The sequence below is a fragment of the Neofelis nebulosa genome, chromosome 12 (assembly GCF_028018385.1).
Source record: "Neofelis nebulosa isolate mNeoNeb1 chromosome 12, mNeoNeb1.pri, whole genome shotgun sequence".
NCBI lineage: Eukaryota > Metazoa > Chordata > Mammalia > Carnivora > Felidae > Neofelis > Neofelis nebulosa.
Window position 1 is genome coordinate 27,743,793 of NC_080793.1, and position 27,605 is coordinate 27,771,397.

General features: G+C 37.9%; 1 protein-coding gene and 1 long non-coding RNA gene across 6 annotated transcripts in view; one reads left to right on the plus strand and one right to left on the minus strand.

The window, feature by feature from the left end:
• Positions 1-27,605, minus strand: part of FKTN (fukutin) — a 98,417-nt gene that overhangs the window by 40,206 nt on the left and 30,606 nt on the right. For all 3 annotated transcript variants that reach the window (XM_058694669.1, XM_058694671.1, XM_058694668.1), the window contains exons 5-9: positions 21,722-21,999; positions 20,935-21,067; positions 13,826-13,955; positions 8,735-8,868; positions 7,086-7,213 (exon numbers count right to left, since the gene is read on the minus strand). In XM_058694669.1, the coding sequence (XP_058550652.1) occupies positions 7,086-7,213; positions 8,735-8,868; positions 13,826-13,955; positions 20,935-21,067; positions 21,722-21,999 (803 nt within the window). The remainder of the gene's footprint in view (positions 1-7,085; positions 7,214-8,734; positions 8,869-13,825; positions 13,956-20,934; positions 21,068-21,721; positions 22,000-27,605) is intronic.
• LOC131491549 (uncharacterized) lies at positions 7,897-26,743 on the plus strand. 3 transcript variants are annotated; one of them, XR_009251524.1, is made up of 3 exons: positions 7,897-8,188; positions 8,308-8,395; positions 15,223-15,327. It is a non-coding gene; the product is annotated as an uncharacterized LOC131491549 (long non-coding RNA). The 3 variants fall into 3 exon arrangements; XR_009251523.1 differs by lacking the exon at positions 15,223-15,327 and adding an exon at positions 19,688-20,335 and having other exon boundaries at positions 7,899-8,188; XR_009251522.1 differs by lacking the exon at positions 15,223-15,327 and adding an exon at positions 26,448-26,743 and having other exon boundaries at positions 7,902-8,188.

Below are 27,605 nucleotides of genomic sequence, written 5' to 3' on the forward strand. Positions count from 1 at the left end.
TGGGATAATCTTCTCTCAAAACACACAAACAAACAAAGCTAACTACATAAATAACTCCCACTTCTGTATACTGTATATGTATATAATTACCATATAAAATGCATTCAAAGTTCTTCCCTCAATGATTCAATTAGTGCCTGCTACTCACTAGAGGTTTGGAAGTACAATTAAGGAACCCTAAGACAATCTACCTGTTGTAAAATATGAAGGTATAAGCAGAAGAGGAAATATGAGATCATTTTTTAAAAAGCCAATGTCTTAAATACACTAATTTAAAGAAATTATTCAAATTTGCTTTTTTAGCTTCACAGCTGTAAGTACTAAAAAGGCAAATATATTTTTTGAGAGCTAAAACCATGGGAACCTGGTTTTCAGTCTTCAGTCTATGAAGCTGAGAGAACCTCTGATCCAACAACTAACTCTGGTCTTTAACTTCTGGTAAAATGGAGTGACTAAAAACTGGGTGACTTGACCTTACGGCTCTGGTTCTCCAAAGGTATCTTGATCAAGACATCAATGTGGCATCATCACCCTATCATCTTAACAAAACAAATGCACTTAAGAACTGATTTTAGTTTCAAGTGGGGCTCAGGTTTCAGGCCGACAGATTTACCAGGCCTGATTCTATCTAGAACTCAGAAAGGACAGACAAATCAGCAGAAGTTCCCAAATAAGGCATGAGAAAAATAAAGCAAAAACAAAATCTATGGAAAATCAGAGTCAGGGGAGATTATTTCCAGTTAGAGGTAGTGAGGAGCAACATCAAAAAAACAGGCAACTCAATGCCCTTGAATGGGCAGAACTGGGACATGCGATGACGCATAATAAGCTGGTACAACTCAGTGTCATGCTTAAATCTTGGTCTAAAATCAGGTTGCAAAAGGCTGGGTATCTAAATACAATGTGGTATCTTAGGTTAGATCCTAAAATAGAAAAAGGACATTAGTAGAAAAACTGGTGAAATCCAGATAACATCTGGAATGTAGTTCATTATAATGCACCGTTAGTTTCTTAGCTTTGAGCCAGGTACTATGGTAACAATGTTAACATTAGGGAAAACTGGGTAATTGGTATACAGGAACTCTCTGTATTATCTTTGCAACTTTCCCATAAATCTAAAATTATCATAGGGGAGCCTGGGTGGCTCAGTTGGTTAAGTGACCAACTTCGGACAGGTTATGATCTCGTGGTTCGTGAGTTCGAGTCCCGTGTCGGGCTCTGTGCTGACAGCGCGGAGCCTGGAGCCTGCTTTGGATTCTGTGTCTCCCTCTCTCCGCTCCTCCTCCATTTGTGATCTCTCTCTCTCTCTCTCTCTCTCAAAATTAAACATTAAAAAATTTTTAAAAAATAAATGAAAAATAAAATTATCATAAAATAAAAAGTTTATTTTAAAAATAGGGGGAGAAAAGGAAGATAGGATAAAGCATGCTGACAAGGAAGTCCATATAACTTCTAAGAGTCCTAAAGAGTCCAAGGAAAAACAAGAGACTGAAGAATAAAATCTTGTACTTTACTGTATCAGAACATTGCTCACCTACCCTTTCTATTTCTCAAACAGCACAAACAATAATAATGATTCAATTTTGGGAATCTAGTCAAGGGAACAATCTCTAATAAAGCTTTTACTTTATGTAAAAATATGCACATAGGATTTTTTTTAATAATTTTTTTTTCAACGTTTTTTATTCATTCTTGGGACAGAGAGAGACAGAGCATGAACGGGGGAGGGGCAGAGAGAGAGGGAGACACAGAATCGGAAACAGGCTCCAGGCTCCGAGCCATCAGCCCAGAGCCTGACGCGGGGCTCGAACTCACGGACCGCGAGATCGTGACCTGGCTGAAGTCGGATGCTTAACTGACTGCGCCACCCAGGCGCCCCAGGATTTTTTTAATAAGAAGAAAAAATAAGCTGGGTGTTATATGTAAGTGATGAATCACTAAATTCTACTCCTGAAACCATTATTACACTATATGTCAGCTAAACTGGATTTAAATTTAAAAATTAAAAATAAATAAATAAAAAGAAGAAAAAATAGGAATAGTCTAAACAGAGAAATAGTTAAGCAAACCTATTAGGCCTTTCTCTACATTGCTACCAAGTCTACCTAACAAACTTCTCTATTTTTAAGCCATGCTTCCTTGCTGTTGCTTCTAGACAGACTCTGATTTGGTATCTGAACTATATATGACACAGACTTCAATTACTGTTCTTCTGATCAAGTACTTTAATAATTCATCTCATGGTCCAGATTATGAGATCCCTGATAGAGGAAACTAAGTATGTTTACATTAGAATCCATTGCACATAACAGTAAATAAAGTCTGAAGAAATGAAATGTGATATAGGAGCCACACCCAGATGGGAGTCTAGTCCCACAGAGAACAAATCCAAATTTTCTGAAGATCTGTACAGTAAGCAGCAACTGCAAATATCAGAAGGTATAAGGATCCCACCACTAGCCCACTGGGTAGTAGATTTCCTAGTAGAGGTTAGAGAGGTAGCTGTATTACCCTGACAATATAACACTGAGGAGAAGGGCTATTTTCATGGAGGGAGTATTAACAGTATAATAGATCATGGTGACACTAGCATCATGTATATATAAGAATACAGGTTCTGGGGCGCCTGGGTGGCGCAGTCGGTTAAGCGTCCGACTTCAGCCAGGTCACGATCTCGCGGTCCATGAGTTCGAGCCCCGCGTCAGGCTCTGGGCTGTTGGCTCAGAGCCTGGAGCCTGTTTCCGATTCTGTGTCTCCCTCTCTCTCTGCCCCTCCCCCGTTCATGCTCTGTCTCTCTCTGTCCCAAAAATAAATAAAAAACGTTGAAAAAAAAAAAAAAAAAAAAAAAAAGAATACAGGTTCTGAAGTGATATGGTCCCACGTCTGAGTCTCAGCTCTGCCATATTTCCACGTCTATAAAATGAAGGTGACAATTTAAAAAATCTCCCTTATAAACTTGTGAGGATTAAATGAGATGATGCATATCAAAGTTTGGCATAGCGCCTGGCATGTAGTAAATATTCCATAAAAGTTAATTTTTATTATTACCATGATTATTACCTCTCAAACTTCTGGCCTCTACTAACAGCTGATTCAGATGGGAAGGAAAAAAAACAACCCCAAGAAACCCAGGCAGCATCTACAGGACCGTGAAGTTACAGAATAAAAACTTCACATCCTGGCGGCATAGTTATTATATGCATCACCTTTTATTGCTAGTGATTGAGACTCTGACGAAGAAAAATAAGTATAAAATAATCCAGACCCATTGGAGTAACGAATCCAAGTTACCACTGTGCTGAAGATACTATGATTTGTGCCAGAGCAACACAATAGCAATAGTGGAAATAATAATATAGTAACAATAGTAGCAGCAGTAGCTGATATTTATATAGCACTTACTGTGTGCCAGGTACTATTTCAAATGCATTACGTGTATTAGTTCATTTAACCTATTAAGTCTTAAAAATAAGCATTTAGGATTAAGAGTCCAACAGCACTGGGGTTAAATCTCGGCCCAGCCATTAATGAGCAAGTTACTTCACTTCTCTAACTGGTCGTTTCCTCATATCTACCTGGGAGTGAGAACACCTAACCCACAGGGATAATGTGAGGACTGTCTGAGATTATAAACATAAAGTACCTATCATGTGCCAGATAACCAGAAGATGCCCTAGGAGCTATACCTTTATCATTGCTGTTAATATTATTACATCTGAGGACCAAAAACATCATTCTGCAGGCATGCAGAGTAAAGTTTCAAAAGGGGAACTTTTTTCTTCCTTCCTGAGTTCCTCTTTAGCCTTTTTTAAAATTGTAAGCATTCAGGACGCGTGGGTGACTCAGTCGGTTAAGTGCCTGACTTCAGCTCAGGTCATGACCTCGGGGTTTGTGGGTTCGAACCCCGTGTCGGGCTCTGTGCTGACAGCTCAGAGCCTGGAGCCTGCTTCACATTCTGTGTCTTCCTCTCTCTCTGCCCCTCCCCTGCTCATGCTCTCTCTCTCTCTCTCAAAAATAAACAAACATTTAAAAAAATCGTAAGCATTCTATGATATTGAGTTTTCCTCAGAATGAATGATAACATGAATACAAAGTGAAATATACAGATAAAAAGACCTTTAGATTAGCTTTAAGAGTTTTTTTCCTCTAGGAATAGTGCTGGTGAAAATACTATAGTTCCTTCAAGTAAATAGTGCTGAAAAGAATGAAAATGGCATATGGCTGGGGGAATCTTCCAAAGAAACTACTCTACACAGCCATCCCTGTTCTTTTCTCTGCCTTTTAAGGTCACAGTAACAGGATAGAAAATCTGGGACTCACACCATCTGTCCAGACAGTTCCATCACTGCTCATTTCTCTTGTTAAATAATCAGAACATTTCACACTTCCCAAACACTGCTACCATAAAGAGCAGCTAAAGCAGAATGAAAGAAGCTCTTTCTATGCAGAAATGTAGCGGTTAGAAATGAAGAGTTCTTTTGAAGTTTGTGGGTTTCAGACCATGTTAGTGAGAAGAGAGAAGTTTATGCCCCTGAAGGAAATCTAAGAATAACAGAATTATACTACTGGCTCTAGAAATTACCTTTCTTTGGAAAAAGGTGACATTCTCATATGAGTTCTCTATGAATAGATTTGGCAGTTTAATATTGACTTAATTATATAGGTTTCTTCTAATCTGTCAATTTCTCATAAGACTAAGAAGAGAAATAGTTTTCTTTACCACCACTACAACTGCTACTCCTAGAAGTATTAATAATAGTAGTAATTAATAATAATTAATAATAGCTATTAATAATAGCAATAATAATTACTTGGCACTCGGGACATCCTTAATTCTCTTCAAACCCCCCTTTTTTGTGTATTAACTCGCCTAATCCTTAACACCATTCTATGTAGCAATTTCTGTTATTATTCCCATTTTACACTTGAGGAAACTTAGGCACAGAGAGGTTAACTAACTTGCCCAAGGTCATAAAGCTGGGATTCAAAAGCAACCAGACTGGCTCCATCTCCTCAATTTCTAGGCTATACTATTTTACAGTTTTTAAAGAAGCCTCTAAATTATACATTAAATTCAGCTTCATCATATTTTGAATAAAAAAACTATAGCTGAATGTCATAAACACCCCCATTCACCTAACCACAAGTGAGAATGTCAGTTATATGTTAACTTATTAATTTGTCTTATAATCAGAGCTTTAACCCAGAATGAATGTGTTGTTATCATAAAGCAAAATATTTTTTTTTTTAATTTTTTTTTTCAACGTTTTTTATTTATTTTTGGGACAGAGAGAGACAGAGCATGAACGGGGGAGGGGCAGAGAGAGAGGGAGACACAGAATCGGAAACAGGCTCCAGGCTCCGAGCCATCAGCCCAGAGCCTGACGCGGGGCTCGAACTCACGGACCGTGAGACCGTGACCTGGCTGAAGTCGGACGCTTAACCGACTGCGCCACCCAGGCGCCCCAAAGCAAAATATTTTTTTATATTAAGTACAAGTTTCAAGAATATGCACCAGGGTCAATGTCAATTTGGGGAGACTTTACATCTTTGAGAAAAAGGTTTGGATTACTCTCAAACCGCCAGAATTTAAGCTTATGTGAAGACTCCTGGCCTTCAAATAAAGATTCAGCACTCCCGAGAGGGTGTGTCAACACACCCAGGAGAAAGCAGTCTGAATACGGCATTTCTCTTCTGTGCTACAGAACATTCCCCACTCTGCCCAATGGATCAAATTTATTCAAAGTTAGAAGCTCCAATCTGAGTGGTAAGTGAGGCAAATTTATGCTTCTGCTCATATAACTACCATAGTAATGACGGCAATGATAATAATCACATTAGTAATCATAATATTACTAATAAACAGTAGCAGTGATAACCACCATTTGCTGATAACTTAGTAAGTGCTAAGCATTATGCCAAGTGCCTCATATGTCAGGTGTATTAGGGGGACAGTGGGGAGTGGTGGTTAAAGAGATGGATGGACCGTGTGGTCTTGAACACAGAACTCACATTTTCAGCGCCTCACAGAATACCTACCTCCTAAGATTATTTTGATGATTAGATGTGTTAACACATGTGCAATGTTCATAACAGTCAAACACACAGGAGTACTACCCAAACTTAAGAGACTAGGAGATTAATGTTCAGAAAAGCTAAAGACCACACATGGGTTAGGGTGCAGCTAAGGTCTCCCAGGTCGGCCTGACTCCAAAGACCAACTCTTTGGGAGCTCGTTCCCCTTCATTTGCGCTTCTCTCTCTCTCTTTCAGAATTGAGAATAGGTCGATTGCATCACAAAGGAGAGCATAGTTACTCTACTGTCATTTTTGTCTTTTCTCATCAAAGTTTTACTATGGCAGCATTAAAAAAAAATGTTAAAAATGTCAATCTAACATACTGTACTCCATCAATTCTGAGACATTTCCCCCCACCCAAATTTTTCCATCTGTGAGTCATGTGTTTTAGAATTATAATTGGCAGTATTTTTCCTTTCTTAGTAGCGCATAAAATAATAGTGCATCTTACAATCTATATCATCTTACATTTGACAAAATATGGCAGCTGTTAAGCTCAAAGAGTATCCTTGAAGGATTAGCCCTCAGTTTATACTGAAGGCACATTCCAGAGCTTGCCCAGCATGGTGGCCTCAGCGCAGCACAGTCCTAATTTTCTCACTTAAACTTCACCTTGACGATCTCCTTCTTACTGACTGTTAACCAATTTCCATCAAATTAACAAGCTCCTATAACTCTAAAAGCCAATCAGTGTTTTGGCTAAGGCTCTGGGCTTAGTTTTTGTGTTCCTTGTTTTGGTTTTCCCTTTCTGATGACTCAAGGACTTCTAATCATAATGACTATTTGGACTGAGGTCTCATCCCATGGGCACTTCCTCCTCTTACACTGTCCTTATAAGTAGTTCATACTTTTCCAAACATAACTGGGCTTTATGGGTAAACTGAGAAAGTATTAGCTAATAGTGAAGCCTTGACATTCTCTTGTTTTTCATTTTCAGTTACTTCCTTATTTCTACCTTCTGAAGTTATCTCTAAGAGCCCCTTTTATAAGTACTTATCTGGTTCATACTTAAACTTTTTTCCCGTTTTGGCCTGAGTGCCTCCATTCCACATATGGTCAGTCTCTTCATAGAAGAAAAAAATGTCGAGTTTTACATCATCTTTTCCCTGGAAAGATAGTTCCAAGCTGTCCTCTACCTAAGGGGAAGATGAAAACCTTCATAGACTGTAATGAAGGAAATATATTTTCTTTAAAAAAAAAAAAAAAGATTGTGTTTTATAGAGGGAGAATATTGATTGTAAGAGAACATGTTTCTTCAAGCCAAACACCTCTGAAATTGGGATTTATTGGTAGCTTACCATCATTTGATTTCTTTCTTAAATGCATATAAAATAATGTTGCTTCTTACAATTAAAGACAACTCAAAGTAAATGACTTACAGTAGCCAATTACCACTCTGCACAACATCCTGTTCCTGAGCCCTTTTCTGACTAAAGAAGGAAAGGAACCAAAGAAAAATGATTCCCTTTAATAACCAAGTAAAACTATTAGGAAATAAGTCTCTCATCAGAATCAATAATGAGTACTTAAGTAAACATGGCATCATAGAAATTCATATACAGCCCATAAATCATTACACTATGTACATGAAAAGAGGAAGAAATAAAAGTTAAAGATACAAAGAATTCTGGGAGCATTTCCCTAAAGAAACTTAATCTACAAATAATTATGTTCCCATTAGACTTGGTGCATCTGTCCATTATGGCACTAATCACATAATTATTATGTGTTTTTCCCCCAATTAGACAGTGAACTCCTGAAGGTAAGTACCATAATGTATGCATCTTTGGGTCCCAGGTGCAGAGCACAGGGCCAGGGATAAAGTGAGTGTTGAGTAAACATTCTCTGTACACCTAGAGTTCTCCTGCTTTGACTGTGACCTCTGGAAAATATTTTACTAAATTTTTTAATAAACTAGAATAATTATGATGGAAAAAGTAATTTTTCAGTAACTAACCATACTTCTACTTGCTTCCCAGGACAACACCTCCCTGGGAACAAGCAAATTAAGAGTAAGATGTTTTGAAGAAAAAAAAAAAAAAAAGTAAGACATTTGCAAGGAATCATGGGCTTAGAGCATAGAAATCAAATTGTCTAAAAGGAGATTTCATGTAAGTCATGATGACCTATTCCTAGTTGAACTCTGAGAAAATTGCTATGACCCAGAACCTATGAAATAAATATGAAATTCAAGTACTATTTGAAATGATTCTATATTTCTAACCCTTAGCCACCAAAGGACCATTTCATGTTGATAATAATAGAATGCCTAAGGGAACATGAAATTAAAGGATTCATGAGAAACAACATAACATCAGGTAAGGTAGGTGGGATTCTTAATTATTGTATTAATTTTATATTATCTGGTACGTTAATTATGTTATATTGTTATCTAATATAATGGCAATAAAATCATCTGCAAGAGTTCAAGATCCTTTTCTCCTTCTCAATGTCAGTAGAAAGACAGATTTTCTAGTTTTCCTTAAATAGTGCGGAAAGTCACAAAACAAGCTTCTGCTGAACTCATCCTGGCTAATACTGAATGATCAAATGATATATGCAACATTCTTAACCGGTTATCTCTGAGCTGTTTAATATAAATTCTACTTTTGAAAAGACATGTTACTTACAAAGTAAAGAAGATTTTTATTACTGACCTTCCCAAATTTGTGTTTGAGTGGAAGTCCTACATCCTGAAATGCTGAAATAATATCAGATTTATAATCTTGTATAAAAATTCCTAGGTCAACATCTTTACTATAAGGAATAATGTTGCATTGCCGATACCATCCTAAAAATAAAAAAGAAGAGAAACAAGAACATTTTTTAAAAACTTAAATTAAGAAAAAATTAGTCACAACTGTATGATGTTTTTAAGAATGGATTTTATTTCATAAGATTAGACTGAGTGCTTTACCAAAATTGTTTTAAAAAATTAAATCTGTGGTTATAGAAGCCACTTGTTGAAGAACCTTTTTCTTTCCTTCCTTCCTTCTTTCTTTCCTTCCTTCCTTCTTTCCTTCTTTCTTTCTTTCCTTCTTTCTTTCCTTCCTTCCTTCTTTCTTTCCTTCCTTCTTTCTTTCCTTCCTTCTTTCTTTCCTTCCTTCTTTCCTTCCTTCCTTCTTCCTTCCTTCCTTCCTTCCTTCCTTCCTTCCTTCCTTCCTTCCTTCCTTCCTTCCTTCTTCATTCATTTTTACTGGCCTGAGCACTCATCATCCTCAGAAACTTTCATGATGTATTTTAATTTCTAAATAAGCTATTGGCTTTAATAATGTTACCTGGGCCATCCATTAAAAAAAAAATTAAGTTACTTTTGAGAATTTTGATCAGAAACCCCTAAGGATGAAGGCTGCCTTTAAGGTATGCTAAAAAATATAATTTAATTCTTTTGCTTAACCAGTATCCCTTCTCTGAGCTGTAATTTGTAGAACTTAACAGCTCTGAACAGCTTGTGTTTGATGGGTCATATAAAAAACAGCAGTATCAGGGGCGCCTGGGCAGCTCAGTCGATTGAGCATCCAACTCTTGGTTTCGGCTCAAGTCACGATCTCGCAGTTTCATTGGTTTCATGGGCACTGATGGTACACAGCCTGCTTGGGATTCTCTCTGTCTCTCCGCCCCTCCCTGACTCACACTGTCTCTGTCTCTCAAAATAAATAAATCAACTAAAAAAAAAAAAAAAACAGAGCAGCATCATCCTCAATTTTCAGCACACTGACAATATCAAAAATATTTCTAGGTAAAAACTGAGAGCTTTTTCCCTGAGATCAGGAACACGACAGGGATGTCCACTCTCAGCGCTGTTGTTTAACATAGTGTTGGAAGTTCTAGCATCAGCAATCAGACAACAAAAGGAAATCAAAGGCATCAAAATTGGCAAAGATGAAGTCAAGCTTTCACTTTTTGCAGATGACATGATACTATACATGGAAAATCCGATAGACTCCACCAAAAGTCTGCTAGAACTGATACATGAATTCAGCAAAGTTGAAGGATACAAAATCAATGTACAGAAATCAGTTGCATTCTTATACACTAACAATGAAGCAACGGAAAGACAAATAAAGAAACTGATCCCATTCACAATTGCACCAAGAAGCATAAAATACCTAGGAATAAATCTAACCAAAGATGTACAAGATCTGTATGCTGAAAACTATAGAAAGCTTATGAAGGAAATTGAAGAAGATATAAAGAAATGGAAAGACATTCCCTGATCATGCATTGGAAGAATAAATATTGTCAAAATGTCAATACTACCCAAAGCTATCTACCCATTCAATGCAATCCCAATCAAAATTGCACCAGCATTCTTCTCGAAACTAGAACAAACAATCCTAAAATTCATATGGAACCACAAAAGGCCCCGAATAGCCAAAGTAATTTTGAAGAAGAAGACCAAAGCAGGAGGCATCACAATCCCAGACTTTAGCCTCTACTACAAAGCTGTCATCATCAAGACAGCATGGTATTGGCATAAAAACAGACACATAGACCAATGGAATAGAATAGAAACTCCAGAACTAGACCCACAAACGTATGGCCAACTAATCTTTGACAAAGTAGGAAAGAACATCCAATGGAAAAAAGACAATCTCTTTAACAAATGGTGCTGGGAGAACTGGACAGCAACATGCAGAAGGTTGAAACTAGACCACTTTCTCACACCATTCACAAAAATAAACTCACAATGGATAAAGGACCTGAATGTGAGACAGGAAACCATCAAAACCCTAGAGGAGAAAGCAGGAAAAGACCTCTCTGACCTCAGCCGTAGCAATCTCTTACTCGACACATCCCCAAAGGCAAGGGAATTAAAAGCAAAAATGAACTACTGGGACCTTATGAAGAGAAAAAGCTTCTGCACAGCAAAGGAAACAACCAACAAAACTAAAAGGCAACCAACGGAATGGGAAAAGATATTTGCAAATGACATATCGGACAAAGGGCTAGTATACAAAATCTATAAAGAGCTCACCGAACTCCACACCTGAAAAACAAATAACCCAGTGAAGAAATGGGCAGAAAACATGAATAGACACTTCTCTAAAGAAGACATCCGGATGGCCAACAGGCACATGAAAAGATGCTCAACGTCGCTCCTCATCAGGGAAATACAAATCAAAACCACACTCAGATATCACCTCACGCCAGTCAGAGTGGCCAAAATGAACAAATCAGGAGACTATAGATGCTGGCGAGGATGTGGAGAAACGGGAACCCTCTTGCACTGTTGGTGGGAATGCAAACTGGTGCAGCCACTCTGGAAAACAGTGTGGAGGTTCCTCAAAAAATTAAAAATAGACCTACCCTATGACCCAGCAATAGCACTGCTAGGAATTTACCCAAGGGATACAGGAGTACTGATGCATAGGGGCACTTGTACCCCAATGTTTATAGCAGCACTCTCAACAATAGCCAAATTATGGAAACAGCCAAAATGTCCATCAACTGATGAATGGATAAAGAAATTATGGTTCATATACACAATGGAGTACTACGTGGCAATGAGAAAGAATGAAATATGGCCCTTTGTAGCAACGTGGATGGAACTGGAGAGTGTGATGCTAAGTGAAATAAGCCATACAGAGAAAGACAGATACCATATGTTTTCACTCTTATGTGGATCTGAGAAACTTAACAGAAATCCATGGGGAGAGGAAGGAAAAAAAAAAAAAAGGTTAGAGTGGGAGAGAGCCAAAGCATAAGAGACTCTTAAAAACTGAGAACAAACTGAGGGTTGATGGGGGGTGGGAGGGAGGGAGGGTGGGTGATGGGTATTGAGGAGGGCAACTTTTGGGATGAGCACTGGGTGTTGTATGGAAACCAATTTGACAATAAATTTCATATATTGAAAAAAAATAAAAAATAAATTAAAAAATATATTTCTAGGTATATTTACTATGTATCTACTTCTTAATTAGGTGCTATAATACTGTTCTAAAAAACCAAAACCTTACTACTACTAAGCGCTCTTGGATCTCCCCTAGTATCTTTCTAATTCTTTCATCCAAATTATTCAGAAAGTAAATAAATGTTTACAACTGTCTTTACAGGCACTGCTATTGGGCAATACTATTTGGAATTCTAAACTTTAATTTCATTGAACCATAGATCTAAATATCTAGGATGGGGTCTATCTCTAGGTTGAGAAAAATCTATACTCCACATCTAGCAAAGAAACATAAACTCTTAAAAATGGAAGGCTCCTTAAATATCATCTAATCCAACTCCCTCATCTTGCTCCTAAATGAAGAAAATCATGGGGCTAAAAATGCAAAACAAATCATGACAAGTGATTAAGAGGTATTTCTGATGACATCATCTATCACACAATCTTGCTTCAAAAAGTTAAACCTTAAAGCATATATCACATAAATGTGTGAGATGTACTCTCTTTTTCTTGGCTACTCTTAGTGCAAGCTCCTTGACAGAAAGAACCATGTGAATTTCCACAGAGCCTAACAGATAGCCTAATCATATATCCCAGTTTCTGTCTATCATACCAACATGACTACTAATGGCACTCCTTCTCACTCTCAAGAGTCTCTTGGACAATAAATTATATAGTAACACTATAAAAATAGGAGCAGAATTGGGGTGCCTGGGCAGGCTCAGTTAGCTAAGTGTCCGACTTCGGCTCAGGTCATGATCTGACAGCTCATGAGTTCAAGCCCACATCAGGCTCTGTGCTGACAGCTCGGAGCCTGGAGCCTGCTTCAGATTCTGTATCTCCCTCTCTCTCTGACCCTCCCCCACTCATGCTCTGTCTCTCTCTCAAAAATAAACATTAAAAAAATTTTTTTAATAATTAAAAACAGGAGCAGAATTAATTTCTGTACAAATAAAGTTATAATCAAAGAGTACAGTTACAACCAACTACAGTTATAAAGAAGTGAATAAATACAATTAAAACTTAAGGTTTTAAATAATTCTAAATTCCAAAGGGGTTTGATCCAATGTATCGTGGAAAGAGACCCATAAATGTTTCTTAGGTTCTAACAGCAACTTGCCTGAGGACTCTAGAAAAGTCTACATTTCCCATCTGAGAATGAACAGAATGTGGTAAGGCAGTGATGCCCAACCAGTAATACTATCAGTGACTTGGAAAAGATTTGTGGGAATACCTTATGCTATGTCCTTTAGCCCTCCTCTCATTTGTGTGGTGTAGGTAAAGAAACAGAACAGTTAAGCGTCCAACTTCAGCTCAGGTCATAATCTCACAGTTCATGAGTTCGAGCCCTGCTCGAACAGCTGTGCTGACAGCTCAGAGCCTGGAGCCTGCTTCAGATTCTGTGTCTCCCTCTCTCTCTCTATCCCTCCCCTGCTCATGCTCTTTCTCTCTCAAAAATAAATAAACATTAAAAAAAGTTTTTTTTTTTTTAAAGAAACAGAATAGAGGGTTTTTTTTTTTTTTTAAAGGCAGAACAATCTTTAGGATAGAAATAATAAAATGCTAACCTAAGGATTACCTGGAGATCAAACACAGTCTACCCATTCTGATATAAATTTTATACATGGCTTACAGTTTTTGGTAAACACAACATGGCCTTCCTAACTCTTTTATGTTTCTGAAATTAATGTCTTTAAAGAAATCAATAAATTCCTGTTCCATGCACTACGCCTATTCTGTCTATAAATATGACACTTCAAATATTACTGATGTTGTGTCATCTCAAACAATCATCCCTAAAGGCAAAGAGGATGAAATGACAAAAAGACAAATGTAAAGCAACAAAGAATTTTACCTAGACAAGTTCCACTGCTCAGCCAGAACCGGACTCCCAATTTCTTTAACGTTCTGGCTGCTAGCTGCAACAATTCCTTTGCACTCTTCCGAAAGGCCATGGCTTCCACGGTGTTATCATCAAGGTACTGCTACAGATAGAACAGTCAACTATTACAGCCATTTCTAAATTGCTAGAAATATTTCGGTGACATCTAAATTAAATTTGGAAATTAACCCCATATTATAAATTTTTCTGTCATAAAAAATCCAGTTTCAGAGTTCCTTGTTACTTGCACATTTATTTTATAAGACCACAGGAGCAGATTCTTCGAAAGACAAGTAAAAGGGGAAGAAGTATAACCAGGATTCCCAAAGGATGAGACTTAAACCTTCATCCACTCCCTCCTCCACATCACAATTTAGCAGACTAGGCAGTTAGGAGAAAAGAAGACTAATTTTGAGAGCTAAAAGCATATCTGAACAAAATGCATTCAGTGACGTTTTCATGATTCATGGATTCAATTGGTCTTTTGAGACTGCAGAGTGTAGTAGAAAGAGCCTGGGATTTTGAATCAGATTATCTGTGTTTAGGTCTAGCCCCTCTTCTTGTCAGCTGTGATGCTGGGCATCTCACCTCAGAAGAGAACACAAGCTCTATGAGGAAAGTGACTTCATTTTATCACTTTATCTCCAGTGCCTGATGAGCAAGGGAATGAGAGAACAAACCTCTCTTATATATAGTTTCCTCACCAGTAACTTGAAGGATAATAATTATACTTTGCAGGACTGCTGTGAAGATTTGATAAGACAATGGATGACAGAAAAATGTCTCATAAACTATGAAGTTCTATACAAATGTCATCATGATCATTTACTTGGCCATGCTTTTCTAAGTTTCTTCATTTTTAGACTATTCTAGACTGAGGAAAACACTATAAATTCTTCAGTGATGCTTCACTAACTATGGGTCAAAATGGAAACTTCTTGGCGTAGCAGAAAAGGACATTTGTGTTCTGGTTCCTGTCTACTGGTCCAGCCTCATCTCTACCCTCCTCACACTTCATAATACAGCAGTAACTTCTAACTCCCCCAATATACCACAACTTTTTGAGCCTCCGTGTCTTTACACATACTAATTCTTCTATCTGAAATGCTCCTGACCAACAAAATCTTTTAGGTCTGTGTTCCACCCTGTGAGAAACATTCCCTGATTTTCCCAGGAAGATGTATGTATTTATTCTACCAGTACTGCCCTTTTGTTCAACATTTGAGGGAAAAAAAATGTATTTGTCGTAGATACAAAGAAAAATGAATCTGTTCAATGAGTTATAATAGTTACCATGTGTAAATACTTTGACTATAATTCTTATCATATTTAATTCACATTTTTTATTTTATTTATGTTTCCTCCGCTAGGCTATAAAGATGGTTCCTGGAGGGCACATACTAAATCTCCCCACCACTGTAGATACAAATTTAGAATCGTGCCTGGCACATAATATGTGAACATCACATAGTGGAAAATGGGTAAATGAATAAATGAATACGACCCTCCTACACTAACCCTGCCTATAATATCCTGTAATATCCTGTCATTCTTTCATAATATAACAGGAGAAAATATGGTTCCTGGAGGGACTCTTGGGATTTTTTTTTTTAAACTTTATTTATTTATTTTGAGAGACAGCGAGCAAGAGTGGGGAGAGGTGGAGGAGAAGGAGACAGTGAGAGAGAGGGAGAGAGGGAGGGAGGGAGAGAGAGAAAGAGAGAGAGAGAGAGAGAGAGAGAGAGAGAGAGAGAGAGAGAGAGAGAGAATCTTAAGCAGGCTTCATGCTCTGTAGGGAGCCTGACACAGGGCTTGATCTCACCATCGTGAGATCATGGCCCGAGCCAGTATCAAGAGTTGGCTGCTAAACTGACTGAACCACCCAGGCGCCCTGGGACTCTAGGGATCTTAAGAAAAAAGTATCTCTAGGAAGAAAGTGGGCTCCCAGAAGATAAATTGCCTTCTCCAGAACATACAAATTATACAGGATCCCTTCAAGATGAAAAGATCTTCAGAGTCCTAGCTTCCCTTAGAACATATAACTGGAGGAGTACCTGGGTAGCTCAGTTTTGGGCGTCTGACTTCGGCTCAGGTCATGATCTCATGGCTCATGAGTTCGAGCCCTGTGTTGGACTGTGCTGACAGCTCAGAGCCTGGAACCTGCTTCTGTGTCTCCTTCTCCCTCTGCCCCTCCCCTGCTCACACATGCTCTCTCTCTCTCAAAAAGAAATAAACATTTAAAAAATTTTTTAACAATGACTGGAATGAGGGCACATGTTCTTACCCTTGGTGTGGTGGGAAAGACTGGAGACCCAGGTTTTAGTGAATGCTCAGCCAGTAATGACTGTGTAGCACACAAAACTGAAACCTCATTTTTTTTTTTTAATCTGTTAAAGGCAAATACTTGCCTTATTTCATAGAGTGACTATAAGGGTCAAACTAAATAATAGACATGAAAACTCTGTGATTGATAAAAAACGTTACCCTGATAGTTATGTCCTACTGAGGCTGCCTCCTGCATGGACATACTCCCACCTCTGACATACCTTTCCTAACATGACATTCCCAGAAACTCCATTTCTTAGAATTGACTCTCATATGTAATAAAGTGTATACACTTATCAACCTTTTGCATCTGTTATGGATTTTAAAAATTAGAGTATGCATAATCTTTTCCGCTTAAAAAAAATCTTTTATCAATCTTGGGCTTACCACGCCTCTGGAAAAAGACAAAATCCCAATTTAAATATCATGTCCATTTGATCTTTGCCATTCAGGCAACCTTTCCACAAACCTTCCCCCCAAGTATAGACTGAAAGTAACATGACAGAAGCTATCCACTCGTTTTATAGATGAGGAAATTAAGGCTCAGAAATTTGCCCAAAGTCTCATAAAAAAATTAGTAGTTGGAGGAGGATAATATAGCTTTGTAGATATTTCTAGGCCAGGTGTCCAGATATTTCCATGTTTCCCTCTGGTTTTTCACTGGAATTCAACAGACTAGACTGGAACTCATTAATTACTTTTTGATGGTTACTGCTGAAACAAATCAAGTTGAGGAAAATGTAAATTATCCTATTTCTAAACTTCTTGGTAGATTTGAGAAAATAATTAAAAGTAAGTAAGTCAAGAGAACACTTCCCATTCTCTTCCCCCTCCCTTCCTGAACTATTCACTATTAGAACCATTAGGTAAGGCAGAGCAAGAAAATGCATATGAGTGGCCGGTGTCAGAGCCTGAGCAAGTGATAAGAGAACCACATGGAGGGAGGTGTCCAGTGCTGGGAGTCAGAGCCTGAGCAGTTTGAGAAGTATGTCCGTAGATGGGGGCAGCCCAGTAGGAGATTATTAACACTCAAGCAGGGTGAGGACAGCATCCATGTGGGAGACAGGACAGAAGCAATGACAGGAGACTAAACAAGTAAGCAAATATATTAAGAATAACAGGAGTTATGTTTCTTACTATTTGAGAAGGGAGTCACAAATAAGAAAATAAACCCTATGATGTTTAACTGAAACATAAAGTAGTTGGCTGGTGGTATCAATGTGAATTCATGGATCTTGATAGATGGATATAGAAATAAATACATACACACACACACACACACACACACAGTCACTCAGAGGGTCTGTGTGCAACAAAACCCAAGTAGCAATGAGCACACCTGGCATCCAAACCTTCACTTGTTTATTTATTTAATTATTTATTTAGAGAGGAAGAACGTGAGCAGGGGAGGGGCAGAGAGAGGGAGAGATAGAATTCCAAGCAGGCTCTGCACTGTCAGTGCAGAGCCCTACATGGGGTTTGATCACATGAATGCTGAGATCATGGCCTGGGCTGAGATTAAGAGTTGGACACTTAATCAATTGAGCCACCCAGGTGCCCCCAAACCTTCACTTCTAAAAGGAACCAGGACTTAAAGAAATGGCTGATTCCATGTGTGTGGCAGGGAAATTACAAGATGAACCTAGAGCACCTGTGGCAAAGAGCAAGCAAGTGCTCAAAAACTGATGAAGACATGTCAAAATGACAGAAGCCATCATGAAGGGGTTCCCACTGGCCAAATATGAATCAATTTGAAGATAATGAAAATAATGAATGTAGTGAATAAAATACAATGCAGTAAATAAAATAGGAAACTATGAGTTCATACTGATATAGACAAATTAAAAGACTGATGACGAGCGGCACCTGGGTGGTTAAGTCAGTTGAGCGTTTGACTCTTGATTTTGGCTCAGGTCACGATCCCAGTGTCATGCGATCAGGGCCCTGCCTTGGTCTCCATGCTGAGCATGGAGCCTGCTTAAGATTCTGTCTCTCTACCTCTTTCCCTCTTCCCCACTTGCACGCTCTCTCTCTAAAATAAAATTGAAAAAAAGATTGATGATAACACTGACAATATTTTCATAGTTTTAAAGTACCTTCATGCCAAATTTCTATTAATGACAAAGGGAAAAACAGAAACTTCACAGGGTTGAAGCTAGCAGACAGCACTTTAATCAAGTGATCAATGTAACATAGCAGTAATGGGACAAATCACAACCACACAGCACCTGATAGGATGTAATGAGAAGAGCACAGAATCACTTGTTGTGTTCCTACTACAGGTGTATAACCTGAATCTAACGTGAGGAGAAACAGACAAACCTCTAGATGAGGGACAATTTACAAAACATCTGCCTGTAATCTTCAAAAGCATCAATCATAAAACTTTACAAAGGACTATCAAACCATTTCAGACTGAAGGAGACTGAAGAGATGAAAAAATTAAATACAACATGTGATTCTGAATCCTTTTATTATAATTTATTCTGAACTGAATTCTTTTATCACAAAAGCTATTTCTGGGGAAATTAGAAAAACTTGAATGGGGATTAAAATGGTGATCTAACATCCTGATTTCTGTATTAAGACAATGTAGGACAATGTTTTTGTTTGGGGAAAATACTAAATTATTCGAGGTTGTGGGGTACATGGTCGACAACTTACTCCCAAATGGTTCAGGAAAAATATTTATTTGTATTTATTTACCACTTTTCTGAAAGTTTAAGTATGTTTCCAGAAAAAAAAAAAATGTTAAAAATAGAAAGTTAGAAGGTTGTTTTATGAGTTCTGTGAGATTAGTTCACTGCTTACTTTACACCAGGCATTGTATTTAAGACTGTTTGGCGCCATCAAGTGTTCAAAGTTATATATGTTCACTTTAATTTGAAAACGGGACCTTGGTTCTAATAGTAAGAAATAATGAAGAATGAAACATTTAAGAGAATAAGAATGAAAGAGTTATCAACTTAATTAGGCACCCTAAATCAGTAATACCAATACAATAACAAAAGAGAAAAGCAGATTAGAAATCATAAGTATATCTTGCTGCAAGTGAAGGGACACAAATAATGTAATTAAGAATGAATACAAAGTTCCACCTGATTTTACTATAAATATAAACTTCCGATGGGATGGTAGTCTTGCTATGTGATGGTACTTTAAACACCAAAACTACGAGGCTATATATGATAAGCTGATAAGCCTTCTGAGCATCTGCCATCCATATTCTTTACTCAAAAGCTGATTGAGGGCTTGTGCTGAAAATTTCAAAAGCAAGGATGAAAACACGCAATTAAAAAACCTGATGCCATCCTAATGATGTACCAATATTTTGAAGCATTTTACATTTTACATTGCCTTCTCACAAAGATCGACAAAATCAGTCTGGGCAAACGCTTGCTAGGGAATGGAGAAGTCCTAATAAGTGTCCTTAGAAAATTCATTTGATTCAGATGAGCACCTTATTCTCCAAACATTTTTCCAAATTATAGGATCTTTTCTTTGTGCCAGATGCTGCTCTAGATATTGGGGCTACAGAAGTGAACAAGAAGCCTGCCATCAAGAAGTTCACATAATCTAGCAGGGGGACAAGACATACACTCGCAATTCACTGTGGGAAGTGCTCTGACAGAGGTGGCAACCACAGCAAACTCCCTTAAGGCAAGAAGAGCGAGTGGTCAAGCTCAGGCAGCAGACTGCATCTCCTCTGCTTCCTGTTACTTCCTTCGTGGTAGGGGTATGATGCTCAGCACTTGTCGACTACAGTAGATTCGTCCACATAGTTTTCCAGCTTGTCATCCATGAGGCTGACTGGGTATGTTTCACAGCTCACAATTACAGATTTAAGGAGACTGGGCTGGGAAGACCCACCAGGAAGGCTGTCAGGCCTTGGTCCCAGGGACCAGCACCACCTACCAGAAAAATCTTGCATTTGCGGGTGCGGGGCACTTAGCCAGCGATTATACAGCTGGTACTTCGTCTCCTCATTCTATTCCTGTCCGTGTGTCTACACCTTTCTTAGAAGGGAACCCCAGAAAATAAAGGGCAAGTGGAAGGATCAGGGTACCAAAACCCCACCATAAATTCTGACTGGTTTCACTGTATTTCTGTTTTAAGTCATCTCTCAGAGCTGAAACTTCATGCCTCTCAAAATCATCTTTACATCCCCAGGGTCAGCAGAGTTCCTGGGAAAACGGCTTTCAATAAGTGTTTATTGAATTGAAAGCGAGAGCAGCAGAATAAAGCAAAGTTCAAAAAGCACTGGTCTCTGCATAGCATTTACCTTCAAAACCTTCATAAACACAGAACATTCATATGCATTGCCAGCCCTCTGAGAAAAACTGCATTTTCCTTGAAACCTTTCCCAAATCTACATGGTCCATCTTCTACAGTGGCTTCATCCAATGTGGGGGGGGGGGGGGGCTTTAAGAATGCACCACCTTTGATAGTGTTTATGGGGTATCCTAACTGAAAGCAGAGGCCAGTGCTAAACCTACCAGAGCCTACCCCAATAAAACAACGTCTCCATAAACATCACACCATTCAACTAGGAGAGAAATCGTTTCTTACAGTTAATGTTTACTCTCCTTAAAAAAAAAAATTCAAATAAAGCAATCTAGAAGAAAAACAATGAATCAAAAAAGATGTTTTCTTACCTATTTACTATAGGTCCCTTCATTTCCTACCCCTCCCTGGAAACATTAAAAATAAACACACCTCTTCTAATTTAAAAAGTATGATATTTGATTACTTCTAACCTGAAAAAATGCTCGAGCTTCCTTATACCTACACTCAATAAACCGAGAGTGTGGTATTTCTTCTAGAAAGTGCACTGGATCTTTCGGGATGAGAACTTCGAGTCCATCAACAGTAATTTGTTGTAACTCTGGCCTGAAAACAAAAGTGAGGATTTCTTATTAGGACTTAACCCAGAAAGCTGGCAGCCTCTTCAAAAACGCACGACATAAGCAAAAAAGCTAAACGTCAAGCATATTTTCCTCAGTTACCACTTTTTAAGATCTACTCTCTCAGCACCTGTCAAATATACAATGCAGCACTGTTAGCTATAGTCACCACAATGTCCATTACATCCCCAGAACTTACTTATCTTATAACTGGAAGTTTGTACCTTTTGACAATTTTTACTATGTAAGCATATATCCATGAACATACTTTCTCCTGTGTTTGCACATTTTATGAATATAATCAAGAGTTGTATTATTTTACGCATTGCTTCTGTCACTCAACATTGTGGGATTCATTTACGTTGTTACACAGAGCACTAATCCATTCATGTCCCTGCTCTACAATACTTCACGGTATGAATACACAAAGTCTGGGGGCATTAAAAACAATGTTTCTAGTATTTCGCATGCGTATTTCCTAGCACGCATGTGCATGAGTTTCTTGCTGTTGGGTATTTACATTTCAAAACTGATTTGTGTGAATTACATGTTAGATTTAATTACAAAATGTAGGAAAAGAGTAAGAATTCATGACTGGGCAATACAGGTTTCAGAACTCCCCTTTACCTCCTGAATTTACCTGTCAAAAGCTCCAGGATAACGGCCAAACTGCAACTTTCGAAAAGGAACAAATTTCCGGTCCACGCGTCCTTTGAGTCGTAAATGGCCGTGCCAGAGGTAGTTGCCACTCCTCTCATGAAAGACCACCAAGTGGATGGCATGATTAGCCAATCTGCAGATGTAGTGCAGGGGAATTTCGGTTCCAGAAAGTGAGTCTATTCCATCCAGCCGGGGGTCTTTGCTCTCAACCTTTAGGCACTGAAAGCCCATATTTTCAGCTGTCCGAAACCAGCCCTCCTAAAACCAAAGAAACATCAAGCTTAAATATTTAAAACCAAACACTGGTAGCAAAACTAAATGGATTCTTACATTGAGTCAAGCCATACACATATTTTGCTAATTTCCTCTTTGCCCAAAGATTTCAAACTAAGGGTGGCAAGCGGGGAAGGTGGTGGTGGGAGAATAAGGAGAATATCAAAAAGGGAAACTACGTAGCTCAGCACACATGTTCAAAGACACCCTTTATGAACACAAATATCAATTTCTTCCTTGGAGAGAATGCTCATTTTAGTGTTCTGTGGTTAGCATCTATAAGGCAAATGTTAATGTAAGGATAGCACTTAAAATAAAACTTGTAATTTTCAATTTAACTTCTATTAATTTCTATCTTCAAATGTGCTTCAAAAGGGTGGTACTTTCCTCTCATACTTTGTATCCCAACGCCTTAAACTGCTACTGTAATAGAAGTCCATCATGATGCAAACCATCAGAAAACAGACGAAGGCATTTTCCAATATCATTAGTTATAGTATAAATCTCATGTAGTAAAATTAATCTATATGGTAGATTTTTAGTCCTAAGATCAACAACCAGTGCTATGGATGATTAAGCAGCATAAATTATTGAGAACACCTGAGATTTTAATAGTAGGCTTTGTAATTTCCAAGGAACTTTAATAAACATTATTGCATTTACATGACATCTATCATATAAAATAAGTAGCATAGGTATGATAGATTAAAAAACAGACTCATAGAAGCCTTAAAAAAAACAAACAAACAGTAACAGGCAGAGCCATTGCCAGTACTTAGGTCTTATGCAACCAAATCCAAGGTTCTTTCCATTCTTAATACTACCTCTCTAGTCTCTATTTATATAATGTGTATGAAGCTCATTCGCATTCATTATCTCATCTGATGCCCCCAGAATCTACTTGAGGTCATCGAGGAAGATATTATTATACCTAGTCTACAGTTAAGGAAAACAAACTTCTAGGTGGTAATATCAGATTTTAACATTATTAAATTGAGCTGTGTCTGTAAGTTTGTCTTAAAAGCCACAGCATTCATAAACATTCTTCAAGAGTACTTTATTCACATCACTTACTACTGTTGAATGTTATCTGGATTAGCTGTATCCTCACCCATGATCTTATAGCAGACATAGACCCCTATCGTAGTATTGATTATACTGCTTTTTAATTGTTTAAACTCCATCAATAAACTGCAAGTTCCTCAACCATAGGGATCAACAGAGTGACTAGTACCCAGCAGGTGCTCAATAGATATTTGTTGTTACTAGTGTTTATACTCTTATATGAGAGGAAGTGTTAATTCGGTAGAGAATGCTAACAGCAATGACAACTGTCCTCTCCTTTATGGATATAGAACTAAACTGTGCCCTAGTCAAAGGAATTTGACTAGGAAATATCCTATAGGAAATACAGGATATAGGAATCCTATATTTAGCAATATAAATAAATATAAATCCTATATTTAGGAATATAAATATAGGAAATATCCTATAACAGTTCCAGGCCTGGCTTTACAATCTTCATAAAATCTTTCATGCGTTCCCTCTTACGTCTGCATCTAGGGAAGCAAAGAACTCCAAGGTGGAAAAACCGTTTACACAAATGAAACAGCCTATATCCCTAAATCTCTAGAGAAAAGTCATCCAGAAATATCTCTGACCAAGAATATCCACACTGTACTTAGGTAAAGACAATTACTCCTTTCTTGCGCTAAATCAACGAGATTTTAGGGATGTTTTTTAATAGCATCTAATGCAACTTACCCTCGTTAATGCAATTTCACCTTAATTCTCCCTATATTAGATTGATCAACTATGGCACTCCTCTTTTTCCTTTTCTCATTTGGTCTGTTAAGAGGTGGAAAGTACTGACTGAGAGTGAGAGTAGCCAATTCAGAGACGGAATCCACGGTGCAGGATGAAAGAAATGCATGATAAGTTGGTAAATCCAGGAAAAATTTAAAAGGCCAGCCAGACCTTGAAGGGGAATCAGACCCTGGGTTGTGGGAAGAAAGACTGACAGACAAAATAGGAGGAACTCTGAAACGGCTTATCTTATAATCGTGAGAGAAAACTCAGAACAAAGTAGTTGCTCTGATCAAACAGAGCAAAGGCCTAGGTCAAGGCTGTACTGCACAAATCTACTTCCAGTTGCCTTTGGCAGTCATTTGTTCACTCTATTGTCATGGTAATAATAAGGAATAATTACATGCAACTTATGTCTACAATAATTAGATCTAGTGTTCTAGATCTAACCTTTGGGAGAAGGTTTAGGGAGGACAGGGAGAAGGTTGAAGGAGGTTTAGGGTTTGGGAAGGCTCTATGTGATGTCATATGTATAAAAGGATAAACGTGAACCTGTGTGCTTATTCTGGGTACTGCTGACCTTCTGCTTCTTCCACTGACTGTGGTCATATTAGTGTTGCCAATTGTAGCTTATATCCTTTCTTCTAAAGTACTGGTCCTCAAAGCCAGTGTTACTGTATCCAAGAGTCATTTAAAAAAATTGTGGGCATATTTTTGACTACCATAATGATTGAGGAAGACACAACTGGCAATTAGAGGCATAGGCCAAGAATACTAGACACGCTAAAATCCAAAATATGAAAATCTGTCTTGTGTCCTGAGTAATTTCAAATGTTCTATCAGATAGTCCCGTAGTGAAAACCTTAATCGTAATCATCTGAGACCTCTACTTCCCAGGAATACAATAGCCATGTTAAAGGGGAGACAATTTTACTTTTTTGTTGTTGGAAACTTGCTCACTATTTTAAAAAACCACATTACTAACAATATCATTCATAATATGACTGTATATTTGAAGCTACTTGCATTCAATGATCTAACCGAAAAGTGCAACCATCTGAATTACTTCATTATGTTTTCCAGTGTAGTCATGACTGAGCATTTATATGCTGAAATACACATTTTCCTTTTATTTCTAATTTATATTATAGTTAAGACATTATATTGATTTAGGGGATTATGTATATAGGCAGGGTATAATTTCTATAAACCTCATTTGGGGAAAATAAAGGAACACTATAAAATACTCTTTGTAGAAAAGGTTTATAAGCTTTGTAGTCTTTTTCTATGTCGATTCCTAGTCCAGTAGGAATGGCTAACAAATACTGACGTTTAGGAGTCAGTCAGTGAAAAGGTTGGCATAGCCTTACCAACCTTATGCTGAAAGTCACCAGTTTATGAAACACGGCCATAACAAAAAGCTTCCAACTGGTTTTCAGTTGGAACTGAACAAAGAGCTATTAACCTTGCAGAAAGCCTGTGTCATGAAAACCAAATAAAACAAATAACCATAACAAAAAATAAACACCCACAAGGGACTTAGAAAAACAAAATGTAGCAGGGGGCAAAAAAACTAAATAGAAAACAAAAAACATGACAATCTACAGAGCGAAAAAGACAAAACTGCACCCACCAAACAAGAACGCTATTATAACAAGCATACACAAAACTTTTTTAAAAATATAAAAATTTTGAGCAAGAATATGATAAAAATCAATGGCATTGTTAAAGATTTTGTTTAAAAGTAGAACAGTTAGAAAAAGATGAAAAATCATACAGCAAAGATAAGAAAACGAGAGAGTCAATTCTAGAGGTCCAACAGCCAAGAAATAAAAAATTCTTTCTTTCAGAAAGAAAGAACACTTTTATTCAATACTATCCTGGAGGGGTTCCTATCTAAATCAATAACTACCTAAATCAATAACACAAGAAAAAGAAATTAGGTGTAAGGGTTAGAAAGGAAGAGACTAAATTGCCTTTTTATGCAGAAAATACAACCAATCGCATTCAAAGAGAGAAAAGGAAAGAGAAGGTGGGAAAGGGGGTGAGAAAGGGAGAATGGGAGGAAGAGACTTTGGACTTTATCTGTAGAGTGCAGAGTTCAGAACAGTAGCTGGGAAATAGGATGCAACATTTCCATCTACCTATAGTAATGAATTGGAAAAGGAAGAGGAAAAATATCCACATTACCCACACGCCATCCCCACCCCACACAAAACTATGAGATAGCAAGGAGTAAATCTTATGAGAAATGTGCAAAATCCAGGGCGCCTGGATGGCTCAGTCAGTTAAGCATCTGACTTCGACTCAGGTCATGATCTCCCGGTTCGTGAGTTTGAGCCCCGGGCCAGGCTCTGTGCTGACAGCTCAGAGCCTGGAACCTGCTTCAGATTCTGTATCTCCCTCTCTCTCTGCCCCTACCCACTCAGCCTCTGTCTCTCTCTCAAAAATAAATAAACATTAAAAAAAAATTTTTTTAATGTGCAAAATCTGTAAGAAAAATTACAATATTCTAACAAAGCTCATCAAAGGACACTTGAATTAAACGAGGTATATTTATGTTCATGGATAAGAAATGTTAATATTTTAACAATATCTAGAAACCTTTCATGCTTTTGCTTTCTCAGACTAGCCTGGATGATGAAAGAGACACGCGGTCCAGGGACTCCACTGCCCCATCTGCCAGCCAGCCGTCCTGAAGAAGCAGAGCTGCCTAGCTGACTGGAAGTTGAGCTTAGCTGAGACCAGAAGAGCTGCCCAGCTAAATGCTACCCAAATCACTGTCACAGAATCATGAAATGACACAAATGATTGTTGTTTAAGCCACTAACTTTAGTGTGATTGGTTACACAGCAGAAGCTAACTGCTGTATAAGTCAAATTAGAAATCAAACGTGCAAGTAAAAAAGAAACATTTTCAGATATGCAAGGTTTCAGCCTCCCATTCATCCGTTCTCAGAAAGGAATTCCTAAAATGTTGTGAAGGGGTTTACAGAACAATATATGCGCAGCACATCAGTCTGTAGTAAGGCAAAATGAGCAAAAGCTCTGGAAGGGATGTCTCTAAGGGAAAAGAAATGGAACTGAGAGATTACCTGATGTGTTGGATTATAAAACATAGTTTTATGTTTCTGTTACAGAGTTTATACATAGGTTACTGATACACAGAAAACCAGCAAACAAAACAGGAGAAGAAAGTTGTATAAGGAATATGATGAGATTAAACTAGGTAGCATCCAGGTGATTAGACATTCATAAGGTCAACACTGACTACTAATTTAACTACAAAATGTGATTAATGATGATGGGAGAAGAGAGTGTGTATGTGCGCGTAAATGGAGGCAGAAGAGATTATCAGTTAAGTTCTTGTTATTCATAACGTAAGTAGGAAGTATTTAAAAAAGCAGAAGCAGAAAATTTCATCTGTAAATGAGAAGATAAAGCAGGTAGAAAGAGGTGAAAGTGGTTGACTCTACAAGGGGAAGTAAGGGGTGAAGAGAGAAGAGCAGACTGCTCTTCTTCCTTATGAGTTCTGCATCACCATCTGCTTTTAACACAGTAGTCTAATTAAAAATAAATATTAAATTGAAAATACCACATCCTAACTTTTCCATAAGTTTAAGTATTTTCAAACTATAAAACTGGGAAGAAAGAAAAAAAAACATGCCAGCAAAAATCAGGTACTTATGTGGACACTTCATCTGTTTCATCACTGGCATCATTGCCTGGAAAGAACCACAGGTCAGAAAAAAGTCGGAGCTCAGTCTCGGCGGCCCTGTGGGAAAG